This window comes from Carcharhinus amblyrhynchos, chromosome 27 (assembly GCF_965287045.1).
Source record: "Carcharhinus amblyrhynchos chromosome 27, sCarAmb.v2.hapA, whole genome shotgun sequence".
NCBI lineage: Eukaryota > Metazoa > Chordata > Chondrichthyes > Carcharhiniformes > Carcharhinidae > Carcharhinus > Carcharhinus amblyrhynchos.
This window is the reverse complement of record NC_137350.1, coordinates 42,530,730-42,544,440: the sequence shown is the minus strand read 5'-3', so window position 1 is coordinate 42,544,440 and position 13,711 is coordinate 42,530,730. Positions and strand designations below refer to the sequence as shown.

The 13,711-nt window shown below is 46.4% G+C and overlaps 1 protein-coding gene across 1 annotated transcript in view; it reads right to left on the bottom strand.

Annotated features, from left to right (window-relative positions):
• The window catches only part of LOC145359156 (bone morphogenetic protein receptor type-2-like), a 215,339-nt gene that overhangs the window by 62,317 nt on the left and 139,311 nt on the right, over window positions 1–13,711 (bottom strand). The window contains exon 6 of the mRNA XM_080213579.1: window positions 3,542–3,630. Coding sequence (XP_080069705.1) covers window positions 3,542–3,630 — 89 coding nt within the window. The remainder of the gene's footprint in view (window positions 1–3,541; window positions 3,631–13,711) is intronic.

Genomic DNA, 13,711 nt, shown 5'->3' with positions numbered 1-13,711 from the left:
ATCCAAGCTCTAAGTTCATCTGCCTTATCTGTTACACTTCCGTCATTGAAGCAAATGCACTTCAGTCTGCCAGGCCCTCTTTGGTTAACACCCATACTTGCCTGCTTTTTCTCTGAGTCTTACTGGCCCTATTCTTTGGTTCCCTCATTTGACATCAAAGGTTAAGTCCCTAAGGGAGAAATGTGATGAGGTGGAAGGAAGCCAAAGATGAAATAATATCCATCTGATAGGCCTTCCGGAGAGTATCGAGGGCCCAAATATCACAGAATTTCTCGCCCAGTTATTGAAGAATGTGCTGGAATTTGAGGACCATTACAGGCAAAACCCAGACTAGGAGAAGCTCCTTGGTCCATTACTACACAAGTACCTTACACCACAGCATGAGACAGAATTCTGCAGCAAGCAGCACAGGCACCACTCTGAGGTACCAGGAAAATAAGCTGCTGATATTTCCAGATTTTACCCTGGCAGTGGCAAGGAGAAGGGTGGCCTTCACTGGTGGACTTCTGCATGACCTTTTGGGCGGCACAGTAGCACAGTGGTTAGCACTGCTGCTTCACAGCTCCAGGGTCCTGGGTTCGATTCCCGGCTCGGGCCACTGTCTGTGTGGAGTTTGAACATTCTCCTCGTGTCTGTGTGGGTTTCCTCCAGGTACTCCAGTTTCCTCCCACAGTCCAAAGATGTGCGGGTTAGGTTGATTGGCCATGCTAAGAAATTGCCCCTTAGTGTCCAGGGATGCGTATGTTAGAGGGATTAGTGGGTATAATAAGTAGGGATATGGGGGTAGGGCCTGGGCAAGATTGTGTTCGGTGCAGACTCGATGGGCTGAAGGCCTCTTTCTGCACTGTAGGGTTCTATGATTCTATGACTCTCCTGGGTCAGGTTTGGGCTTTGCTTTCCAGCCTGCTTGAGGATTACTCTTACAGGGGGAAGGGGGGACGCTGAATTTGCAGATATGATCTGTGTGGGTGTTTTTGTGTCTTTGCTGTATCTTCTCTGTGGGTGTGGTTTGGCATCTTTCAAGCCCACCCTCTCTTTCTCATGCTTGGTTCCCCGCAGCTGTTGGGGGGAGACTCCCCAGTTAGGAGGGACACCAGGCTACTGTTAGGAATGTGGGATGCTAACTAAGAGGCCTTTATATCGGAGCGAGCAAGCTCACAGCCGGAATGTCAAGGGATTAAATCATCCGGTTAAGCACAGTAAGATTTTTCAGCATCTTCGACAACTGGGTATACAAATTGCATTCCTCCAAGAGACTACCTAGAGTCATAGAGGTTTACAGCATGGAAACAGGCCCTTTGGCCCAACTCTCTAGAATGTACCAGACTCAAGCCCCACTTGTGTACGGTGCCAGCAAGCTCCCACCACCCTCTGGGCTTGCTCATCACTGTATAACTACTGGACATCAATATTTGAGATGACTGCGACAACGCTAGATCAGGACATAAGTGCATTCCCCCAGGCTGCCCTGTTTGAGGTTGTGCCTTTAAATCTGCTGCTGCCGAAATTATAAGCAGATTTTGTAGCTTTCACTACACTCCTGGCAAGACGACTAATCCTGTTTAGGAAATCAGGTGCACCCCCAACACATTCACAGTGGGTGAAGGAGGTGATAGATACCATTAAGCTGGAGAAGATGAGGTGCGTGCTACATGGGTCCACTGCTTGGTTCTATAACACCTGGCAACCATTTAGAGCGCCTGTTGGGATGGTGCAGTTGGAGCTGGGTGAGTTGATACCCGATAGCCCCAGGACTCCAGGTGCTCCCACAGAAACCCCCTTCCCCTACTGGTGGACGCACCCTGGCCGTTGACCTGAGTACACCCACCCATCCTGCTAAGGCATGGGGACCAACATGAGAACTTCTCTCTTCTCCCTCTCACTCTCTTTCTTCTCTCTCTTTCGCTGACTCTCTTTCCTTTCTCTGCTCACTAGTTTGTAGCCTGGGCTGCTTGCGCGCTCAGTTAGTTCTCCAGTGGCATTCCTCTGTCTTTTTGTTTTTATATTATTACCATCATTACTAGTGCAATTAGACAGAACTCAGGCAGAGTGCCACGAGGAGCCCTGTGCCCAATGTTAGAATGTACACATGAGCACTGTTTGGATATGTATCTGTGTTTTTTTGCTATGTAAAATATAAGAAAATATTCAATAAACATAACAAAATAAAGCCCAGAATACTATACAGTTTATTAACTGCTTCTCCACCTATCCTGTTACCTTCAATGATCTATGCACATATACATCCAGTGCCCTCTGCTCCACACCCCTTTTAAGAATTTTATCCCTTATTTGACTGTCTTTTTATGTTCTTCCTACCAAAATGCATCACCTCACACTTCTCTACCCTGAACATTATCTGCACCTGTCTGCTCCCTCCGCCAACTTGCCTATGTCCTTTTGAAATTCCACACTATTGTCTTCTCAATTTACAATACTTGCAAGTTTTGTGTTATCTGCAAACTTTGAAATTGGTCTCTGCACACCAAGAATTAGATCATTGATATATATCAGGAAAAGCAAAGGTCCCAATACCAATCCTGCCAATCTCCACTACAACCTTCCTCCAGCCTGAAAAGTATCCATTGACCATTACTCCCTCCTTCCTATTATTCAACAAGTTTGTATCCATATTGCCACTGTCCATTTATTCATGAGTTACAACTTTCCTCACAAGTCTGTGGTGGGGCACTGGATTGCTGGACTCCCACAGTCCAAAGATATGCGGGTTAGGTTGATTGGCCATGCTAAAAATTGCCCCTTAGAGTCCTGAGATGCATAGGTTAAAGGGATTAGCGGGTAGATATGGGGGTAGGGCCTGGGTGAGATTGTGGACGGTGCAGACTTGATGGCCTCTTTCTGCACTATAGGGTTTCTATAATTCTATGAATGTTCTTGGAAAATCCATGTACGCCACATTAATAGCATTACTCTCATCAACTTTATAGGAACCTCCTCAAAAAACCCCAGCAAGTTAGTTAAACACTATTTCCCTTTTAGAAATCCATGCTGGCTCTTCCTAGTCACCTAATAGTTTCCATGTGATTAATATTTCTGCCCTAACTAACTGTTTCTGGAGGCTTGCCCACCATTGATGTTAATTGCCAGAACTATCCTTTCAATCTGCTTTTGTGCCTTTGTTCTCTTAATATGGAGATGCCAGCTTTGGACTGGGATGGGCATAGTAAGAAGTCTCACAACACCAGGTTAAAGTCCAACAGGTTTATTTGGTAGCAGAAGCTTTCGGAGCACTTCACCTGATGAAGGAGCAGCATTCCGAAAGCTTGGGATACCAAATAAACCTGTTGGGCTTTAACCTGGTGTTGTGAGACTTTTTACTTTATTCTCTTAGTAAGTACCTTGGACCTCAAACTTTAAGCCCCTAACCAGATCATACCAAACATTTGGGGTCTAGTCGAAAATTGCAAAGGCCAATATACATGGGGTCAGACTTGTTAACCCCAGTATATGTGATGGGCATGACACCTGTTGGAATGTGAGCCCCTATATAAAGAGGGCAGCAGAAAAATGTTATTCCTACCTCAGTGAATTCAATTGTTGTCAAATTTTCCTTTTCAATGAGTGGGGCCGTTGAATGAGAAGAGAAACAGCCCATTAGTTGCTTTCGCACTGGAATAGAGAGGGAGAAAGAGTTAATGGACACTGTGCAAAGTAAACACCGTTATTTTCAGTAATGAAAACAAAAAATTCTGGAAAAACTCAGCAGGTCTGGTGGTATCTATAGAAAGAGAAACAGAGTTAATGGCCACGATTTAGCAGCTGGGCAAGCCAGAGAGATTTTTGGTGTGGGAGCTTCCCTGCCCTCCTCTAATGATGTGATCAGGTTCAAGCTTAGAAAGGATATGAGTCTGATTTGCATACAATATAATTAGTGGTCTACTACCACTACTTCCATCTTCAACATATCTTCCCACTCAGCCAGAATGATGTCATAATATTTGTAATATATATAAATGATTTGGAGGAAAATGTAACTGGTTTGATTAGTAACTTTGTAGACAACACAAAGGTTGGTGAATTTGTGGAGAGCGATGAGGACCATTGGAGGATACAGCAGGATATAGATCAGCTGGAGACTTGAGCGGAGAAATGGCTGATAGAGTTTAATCCAGACAAATATGAGGTAATGCATTTTGGAAGATCTAATACAGATAGGAAAAGTACAGTAAATGATAGAACCCTTAAGAGTATTGATAGGCAGAGGGATCTGATTGTATAGGTATACAGGTCATCGAAAGTGGCAATGCAGGTGGAGAAGATAATTAAGAAGGCATACAGCTTGCTTGCCTTCATTGGCCAGGGATTGAGTTTAAAAATTGGCAAGTTATGTTGCAGCTTTATAGAACTTAGGCCGCACTTGGAATAGTGTTCAATTCTGGTCACTGCACTACCAGAAGGATGTGGAGGCTTTGGGGAGGGTATAGAAAAGATTGACCAGGTGTTGCCTGACATGGAGGGCATTAGTAGGGTTAGAGAAACTTGGTTTGTTCTCATTAGAACAACGGAGGTTGAGCAGCGACCTGATGGAAGTCTACAAGATTACGTGGGGCATGGACAAAGTGGATAGTCAGAAACTTTTTCCCAGGATGGAACAGTCAATTACTAGAGGGCACAGTTTTAAGGTGCAAGGGGCAAGGTTTCAAGGAGATATACGAGGCAGGTTTTTTACAGAGAGGGTGCTGGATGCTTGGAACTCTCTGCTGGGAGAGGTACCAGGAGCAGATATGATGGTGACTTTTAAGGGGCATCTGGACAAATACATGGACAGGATGGGAATAGAAGGACCTGATCTCCAGAACAGTAGAGGGTTTTAATTCATATGAGCGTCATGATCAGTGCAGGCTTGGAGGGCTGAAGGCCCTGTTCCTGTGCAGTCATTTTCTTTGTTCTTTTGTCACACTAGCACAGAATCACAGAATCCTACAGTGCAGAAGAGACCTTTTGGCCCATCGAGTCTGCACCGATGCATGAAAGGTTGTTACCTCCCCATGTAATCTCACTTGCTAGCACTTCGCACATAGCCTTGAATGTTATAACGTGCCAAGTACTCAGCCAGGTACTTTTTAAAGGATATGAGGCATCCCACCTCCACCACTCTCCCAGGCAGTGCATTTTAGACCATCACCATCCTCTAGGTAAAAACGTTTTTCCTCAAGTCCTCCATGACCCTCCAACCCCTCACTTTTAACTTGTGATACCTCTTAACTGGTCCTCCAACGAAGGAGAACAGCTGCTCCTTATTCACCCTGTTCATACCCCTCAGTCTTCTCTGCTCAGAGAAAACAATAAAAAGTCTGACAACACGAGGTTTAAGTCCAACCGATTTATTTGATAGTAAACTCACTAGCTTTCAGATTTGTCCCACCATCAGGTGAATGGAGAGTTCTGGCCTCAGACAGAGGAAACAACCCAAGCCTATCCAACCTCTCTTTATAACTTGAATGTTCCATCCTAGGCAACATCCTGGTGAATCTCCTTTGCAACTCTTCCAGTGCATTCTTTCCTATAATGTGGTGACCAGAATTGCATTAGCTTTTGTGACTCGATTGATAGAGGTGCGTGTGCCATATGCCTTTTTCACCATCTTATTAATCTGCCTTTCCGCCTTCAGAGATCTACGGACAATCACGCCAAGGTCCCTTTGTTCTTCGGAACTTCCCAGTGTCAGACCTTTCATAGTGTACTTCCTTATCAAATTATTCCTTCCAAAGTGTATCACCTCACACTTTTCAGGGTTAAATTCCATCTGTCACTTATTTGCCCATTTGACCATCTCATCTATATCTTCCCATAATCCAAAACACTCAACCTCACTGTTAACTACCCGGACAATCTTTGTGTCATTGGCAAACTTACTGATCCTATCCCCCACATAGTCATCCATGTCATTTATATAAATGACGAACAATAGGGGGCCCAGCACGATCCCTGTGGCACACCACTGGACACTGGTCTCCAGTCACTAAAGCAGCCGTCTGTCATCACCCTCTGCCTCCTACCACTCAGCCAATTATGAATCCACCTCATCAGATCAGCCTGTATCCCATTTGCATTAGCCTTTGTAATAAGAGATTAATGTGGGATTTTGTCAACAGTTTTACTGAAATCTATATAAACTACATCAACCGCACTGCCTTATCCACACACTTGGTTACATGCTCAATGACCTCCATCTGAGAAAACCATACTGACTACCCTGATCAAACACTGCCTCTCCAAATGGAAATAGATTCTTTCCTTCAGAATCTTCTCCAGTAGTTTCCCAGGCACAGATGTGACACTCACTATGTCTCTATTGCCTTTCTTAAATAGTGGGACCACATTTGATGTTCTCCAATCCTCTGGCACCTCCCTGGTGGTCAGGAAGGAATTAAAATTTTACATCAGAGCACCTGCAATTTCCTCTCTTGCCCCACAACAGCCTGGGACACAATTCATCCAGAACTGGAGATTTGTCCACTTTTAGCCCACCAAAATATTTCCAATATCTTGTCACTGCCTATGATGATTTTCTCTAGCGCCTCACAGTTACTCTCCCTGAGTTCCATAACTATCTCCTCATTCTCATGGGTGAAGACTGATGTGAAATATTCATTTAACACCCTACCGATGACCTCCGCCGCCCACGACAGATTTCTCCCTCGGCCCTTAATGGGCCCTACTCTTTCCCTAATTATCCTCTTCCCATTGATATACTTATAAAATATCTTAGGATTTTCCCTACTTTTACCTGCCAGAGCTTTCTCATATCCCCTCTTTGCTCTCCTAATTGATTTCTTAAGCTCCATCCTGCACTATCTGTACTCCACTAATCCCTCTGCAGGCACATTCCTTTTTACTTCTTAAAAGCCTCTCTTTCCCTTCTCATTATATCCTAAATGTCTCTGGTCATCCATGGTTCACTGGGTTTGTTGCACCTTCCTATTACCCTTGAGGGAACATCTTGGGCCTGTACCCTCCCTATTTCATCTTTGAACGCCCTCCCCCGCAACTGCTGTTCTGTAGATTTCCCACAAGTAACTCATTCCGGTCTCTCTTGGCAGGTCCTGCCTAATTTTGTTAAAACCTACTCTCCCCCAATCCAAAACCCTTATCTGCAACTTGTCAATTTCTTTGTCCACAACAAATTGAACTGAACCATGTTGTGGTCATTATCACCAGAATGCTTCCCCATCAACACATCAACCACCTGTCCGGCTTCATTCCCCAGAATTAGGTCTAGCACTGCACCATCCTTGTTGGATCCTCTACATATTGACCTAAAAAGTATTCCTGTATACATTTTAAGAACTGCACTCATCTAAGCCCTTAACAGCATGAATCAGTACTAGTGTTCACTAATGCCCTTTAGGGAAGGAAATCTGCCATCCTTACCTGTTCTGGCCTACATTTGATTCCAGAACCAAAGCAATGTGGTTGATTCTCAACTGCCCTCCAAGGGCAACTAGGATGGGTGATAAATACTGACCAGCCAGCGACACCCGGGTCCCACAAATTTATAAAAGGAAACGAAAACTAGTTGTGATGACCATGCCAGAAGTGCATTGGTAAGTTTAGCCTCCCTTTCATGAGGTTTGGAGCACTACCTCTTAGTACCCTGGCAGTGAGGGAATGGGTCAGACTTAGATTGTCCTGTTAATCACATGGGTGGGAAAAACTTGGTTAAGGAAAAAGGCAGACATATTGGAAGTTCTGTTTTCAAAGGTGGCATCATTAGAACAGATGTGGTGAAGCCAGAGAAACTGGGAGAATGGGATGGAGCACTTATAGGAAGTGAGGTGTGAGGAGCTGTGGTCAAGATAGCTGCAAGAGTTGGTGGGCTTGTAATAAGTATTGATGATAGTCTAGCATCAGAAATGGGAGACAGAAAAGGAAAGAAAGGGAAATGTCAGAGATGGATAATGTGAAGGTGAGAGAGTGGGAGAAATTGAAAGCAAAATTATTTTGTTGTTATTAATATTTTTCATTCTGGGCTGGTCTTAAGGCTAGTGGTATTGGACAGCCACCATGGGCAATGGTAAAGTTACTGGAAGGGATACTTGGGCGATGGTGAAAGGCAATATGAGGAGAAATAAGAACGCAGTGTTGGAGAGGGTTCTGGGGTTAAGGTAAGGGAGAAAGAGGCGAGTGGTCCTGGATTGATGGGTAAGGAAATGTGATGGTAGAGTGGTGGGCTATGGGTCTTTGATCAATGGAGAAAGTTTCTGATGGGAGGTTCAGGATCTTTAGGTGCCATGTGAAAGTCCCTCATCTGGGCTGAATCTGATACCATTTAGCAAGAGAGAGACTCAGGGGAAGTCAGTGGAGCTATTGCCAATCTGTCCTGAATTACAGATTTCACCAAATCTGGCTTCAGAACCCATGTAAAAGATATAGTTGAGTGTGGATCCATGTGATCACCATGGATGAAATTGAATTGTCAGAGGTTCTGCGCTGTAATGTTCTATGTTCTATGTTCTGTAATGAGGGCGTGCCACACACTTTGAGGATCACTATTGAGATGAGGCAGCACGTTGGCACAGTGGTTAGCACAACTGACTCTCGGCGCCAGGGACCCAGGTTAAAGGCATCCTCGGGTAACTGTCTATGTGGAGTTTGCCTATTGTCTCCTTTCTGCGTGTGTTTCCTCTGGGTGCTTTGGTTTCTTCCCAAAGTCCAAAGATGTGCAAGTTAGGTGGACTGGCCTTGCTAAATTATTCCTTAGTCTCCCAAGGTGTGTGGGTCATAAGAGTCATAAAAGTTTACAGCATGGAAATAAGCCCTTCAGCCCAACCTGTAAGGGAGATTAGCAGGGAAAATATGTGAGGTTACAGGGATGGGGCCTGGGTAGGATGCTCTGTTGGAAAGACGGTGCAGACCTAATGAGCTGAATGGCCTCCTTTTGCACTGTAGGGACTCTGTTCTGTGGAGAAAGCACTGCACTGTTGGTGGGGGGAGGGGTTTAGTACTGTGGGTGGGCCACACTGTTAGCAGATCACTGAAGTAGCGCTTCACTGTTAGAAGGTCACAACTGAGGAATCACCGCACTCTTCAAGGATCAGTACTGAGGAAGCAGGGCAGTGTTGGAGTATCAGTACTGACAGAGTGCTGCACTGTCAGAGGATGAGTGTTGAGGGAGCAGGTACGGCAAAGTCACCACAGTCTCAGATGACCATAGGCTGTTCTCTCTTTGAGGAGGAGAGCCGATTGGTGCTGATTTAACTTGAGGATAACCACACACAGGGAAGGAGCAAGGTTGAGAAGGTGGAGCCTTCGTGAATAACATCAACCGGCACAGGAATTGAACCCGCACTGTTAGCATCACTCTGCGTCACTAACTCGCTGTCCAGCCAACTAAACAAACCAGTCCTCAAACTGAGGCACCCCCATCTGAGCGAGCACCACATTGACAGATGGTTACAACAGAGGAATCACCACACTGTTGGAGGGTCTGTGCTGAGGAAGCATCACACTGTTGGAGGGCCAGTACTGTGGGAGTGCCACGCTGTTGGACAGTTAATATTGAGAGTGCCACATTGATGATTAGTACTGAAGAAGCGCCGCACACTTCAAATATCAATACTGAGGGAGTGCAGCACTGTCAGAAGGTCAGTACTGAGGGAGCACCACACTGTTGGAGGGTCAGTACTGAGGGAGTGCTGCACTGTTGGAAGCTCATTGTTCCTTGGGAGCACATCAGAGAGGGAGAGACTGGTGAGAGGAGAGCTTGTGAGTAAGTTACTGTGTTTCTTTTTTAAACTAACGTCTCTAGCTTTTTTTTAAATTTTAAACTGGATACAGGAAGTGGTCATAGGGAGGCTTGGGAAGTAGTTTTTTTTTCCCTCTGGACCCCCATAAATTGGAAAGGTGAAGAAACCCGATACTCTACACATGTAGAGTATCCCATCCCACCCCCTCCTCTAACCTAAAAGAAAGAGAGTGACGCTCATTGTTCCTTCGGAGCACTGAAGAGAGGCAGCGATTTGCGAGAGGAGAGCTTGTGGGTGAGTAGAGCGATTTTTAAAACTAACTTTACTAGTTTTGTTTTTAAATTTTGTAGCGGAAACCAGAAGGTGTTGCAAAGACACTTGGGTAGAGATTTTTTTAACCTTACTATAAATTAGAGCGGTGAGGAATCCCGATACTCTACATAGGTAGAGTATCCCAACCCTCCCTCCTCCTCTAACCTAAAAAAGAGAGAGAGAGAGAGAAGAGCTCTGACTGAGAGCAGGTAAGGTTGTTTTTGTTTTTGTGTGAGCTGTAAGGGCTTTGGCTCACAGGGCCAAAGCGAAAAGAGTGAGGCAAGGTAAGTTATAAGTTTTTATTACTTTTTTTTCCTCTGGGTTTCTATAAAGGGCAAGTACGGGTGTGAGGCCAGTATGTTGTTGCCAATGCAATATATGGGAGGTCTTGGAGGCTCCTAGTCTACCAGGCATCCACACCTGTGCTCGGTGTGTGGAGCTGCAGTCCCAACGGAACCAGGTTAAGGAGCTGCAAATGCAGCTCGAGGACCTTCGGCTCATTAGAGAGAGTGAGGAGATAATTGACAGGAGCTATCAGCAAGCAGTCACACCAGGGCAACGGGAAGGAGGCACGTGGGTAACTATTAGGAAGGGGAAACCTCAGGTGATGGAGAGCACACCGGTGGATGTCCCCCTTCAAAATAAGTACTCCTGCCTGAGTACCGCTGGGGGGGACAGCTCATCCGAGGGAGGCAGCAGTGGCCAGGTCTCTGGAGCTGAGCCAGTACTTCAAAAAACTAAGAAACAGCAGCAAGGCAGTACTAATAGGGGACTCCATAGTGAGGGGATAAGAACATAAGAAATAGGAGCAGGAGTTGGCCATCTAGCCCTTCGAGCCTGCCCCGCCATTCAATAAGATCATGGCTGATCTGTCGTGGCTCAGTTCCACTTTCCCGCCCTCTCCCCATAACCCTTAATCCCCTCTCTTATCAAAAACCCATCAACCCGCATCTTAAAAATATTTAGTGAGGCAGCCTCCACCACTTCAACGGGCAGAGAATTCCAGAGATTCACCACCCTTTGAGTGAAGAAGTTCTTCCTCAACTCCGTTCTAAACCGCCCCCCCTTTATCTTGAGGCTGTGCCCCCTAGTCCTACTGTCCTTTCTGAGCGGGAAGAGTCTCTCCACCTCTATCCTATCCATCCCATTCACCATCTTATACGTCTCAATGAGATCTCCCCTCATTCTTCTAAACTCTAACGAGTACAAGCCTAGTTTTTTCAGCCTCTCCTCATAGCTCAACCCCCTCAACTCCAGCATCAGCCAAGTAAACCTCCTCTGCACTCCCTCCAAGGCCAAAATATCCTTGCGTAAGTACGGCGCCCAAAACTGCACACAGTACTCCAGCTGCGGCCTCACCAATGCCCTATACAGCTGCAGCAAGACCTCCCTACTTTTATATTCAATCCCTCTCGCTATGAAGGCCAGCATCCCATTCGCCTTCCTGACCACCTGCTACACCTGCAAGCTGGGTTTTTGCGACTCATGCACAAGGACCCCAAGGTCCCTCTGCACCGTCGCCTGCTGCAGTTTTTCACCACGTAAGTGATAATCCTTCCTACCATTATTCCTACCAAAGTGGACCACCTCACACTTGCCAACATTAAATTCCATTTGCCATTTCCTGGCCCATTCGCCCAGCCTATCTAGATCCTTCTGTAGACTCTCCACACCCTCCGCGCAATTTGCCGTTCCATCAATCTTGGTGTCATCAGCAAATTTCGACACCATACACTCGGTTCCCTCCTCCAGATCATCTATATAAATGGTAAAAAGCTGAGGCCCCAGCACCGACCCCTGGGGCACTCCACTAGTCACCATCCGCCAATCCGAATAGCACCCGTTGACCCCCACTCTCTGCCTCCTATTTGACAACCAATCCTCTATCCACACTAACACCCTACCCCCAACTCCATGTCCCTCGACCTTCTGCAATAACCTCTTGTGAGGTACCTTGTCAAACGCCTTCTGAAAATCAAGACCACATCCACCGGCTCTCCTCTATCCACCACCCTAGACACATCCTCATAGAACTCCAGTAAATTTGTCAGACACGACTTCCCCTTAACGAAACCGTGCTGCGTCTGCTCTATCAAGCAATTCCCCTCAAGATGCCTCGCTATTTCCTCCTTGATGACGGATTCTAACATTTTACCTGCAACAGACGTTAAACTAACCAGCCTATAATTCCCTGCCTTTTGCCTGCCACCCTTCTTAAACAACGGCGTAACATTAGCCGTTTTCCAATCTTCCGGCACTTCCCCGGAATCCAGCGACGTTTGGAAAATAACCACTAAGGCATCCACTGTAACCTCCGCCATTTCTTTCAGAACCCTCGGATGCATTCCATCTGGTCCTGGGGACTTGTCCACAATCAGTCCCTCCAGTCTGTCAAGCACCGCCTCTCTAGTAACAATAATGTCACTAAGACCCTCCAGTCCTACCACCTTTCCATCTCTAACACCCGGCAAAGTATTCACATCCTCCTCTGTGAAGACCGAAACAAAAAAGTTATTCAAGACCTCAGCCATTACCCCATCCCCTACCACTAAGTCCCCCTTCTCATCCTCTAAGGGTCCAACGTTCACCCTAGCCAGCCTCTTCCTTTTTATATATTTATAAAAATTCTTGCTATCCTTTTTTATATTAAGCGCTAGCCCAGCTTCATAGTTTCTCCTACCCTTCTTTATCAACTTCTTTGTCAATCTTTGTTGACATTTAAACCTCTCCCAATCCTCTTCTCGCCCACTACTCTTAGCTACTCTAAACGCCTCCGCTTTTAATTTAACACTTTCCTTCACCTCCTTCGTTATCCACGGCTTATTACCTCTCCTCCTACTGTCCTTTTTGACCATCAGAATAAATTTCTGCTGAGCACCAAGAAAGATCTCCTTAAAGATCCTCCACTGCTCCTCAGCAGACCTACCTTCCAACGCGCTCCCCCAGTCCACATTCGCCAATTCTTCTCTCATCCTACCGTACTCCCCTCTGTTCAAACAAAGGACGCGTGTCCGGGAACCCACTTTCTCCTCCTCCATCTGCACCAGAAACTCCACCATACAATGATCACTCTCCCCAAAAGGACAGGCGTTTTTGCAGACGCAGACGGGAGTCGCGGACAGTGTTTTGTCTCCCTGGAGCTGGGATCCGCGATGTCTCGGGACGCGTCCCAGACATCCTGAAAGGGGAGGGTGAGGAACCGGAGGTTGTAGTGCATATAGGTACTGCTGACGTAGGCAGGAAGAGGGAAGCAGTCATGAAAAGGGACTATAGGGAACTGGGTAGGCAGCTGAGAAAGAGGAACGCGAAGGTAGTAATCTCAGGATTGCTGCCTGTGCCACGGGAGAATGAGGGCAGGAATGGAATGAGGTGGAGGCTGAATGCGTGACTGAGGGACTGGAGCAGGGGGCAGGGATTCCGGTTCCTGGATCATTGGAACCTCATTAGGGGCAGGTGTGACCTGTACAGTAAAGACGGGTGGCACTTGAATCCCAGGGGGACCAATATCTTGGCGGGAAGACTGGCTAGGGCTACTGGGGGGACTTTAAACTAGAAAGGATGGGGGGAGGGAATAGTGATGGGGAGACTGGGACCGAGGAGGCTAGCTCCCAGGTAGGGAAGGACTGTAGACAGTATGAGAGGGAGGTTAGATGGGTGGTGGAGAAGAGAAATGTCTAGACTGAGGGGCT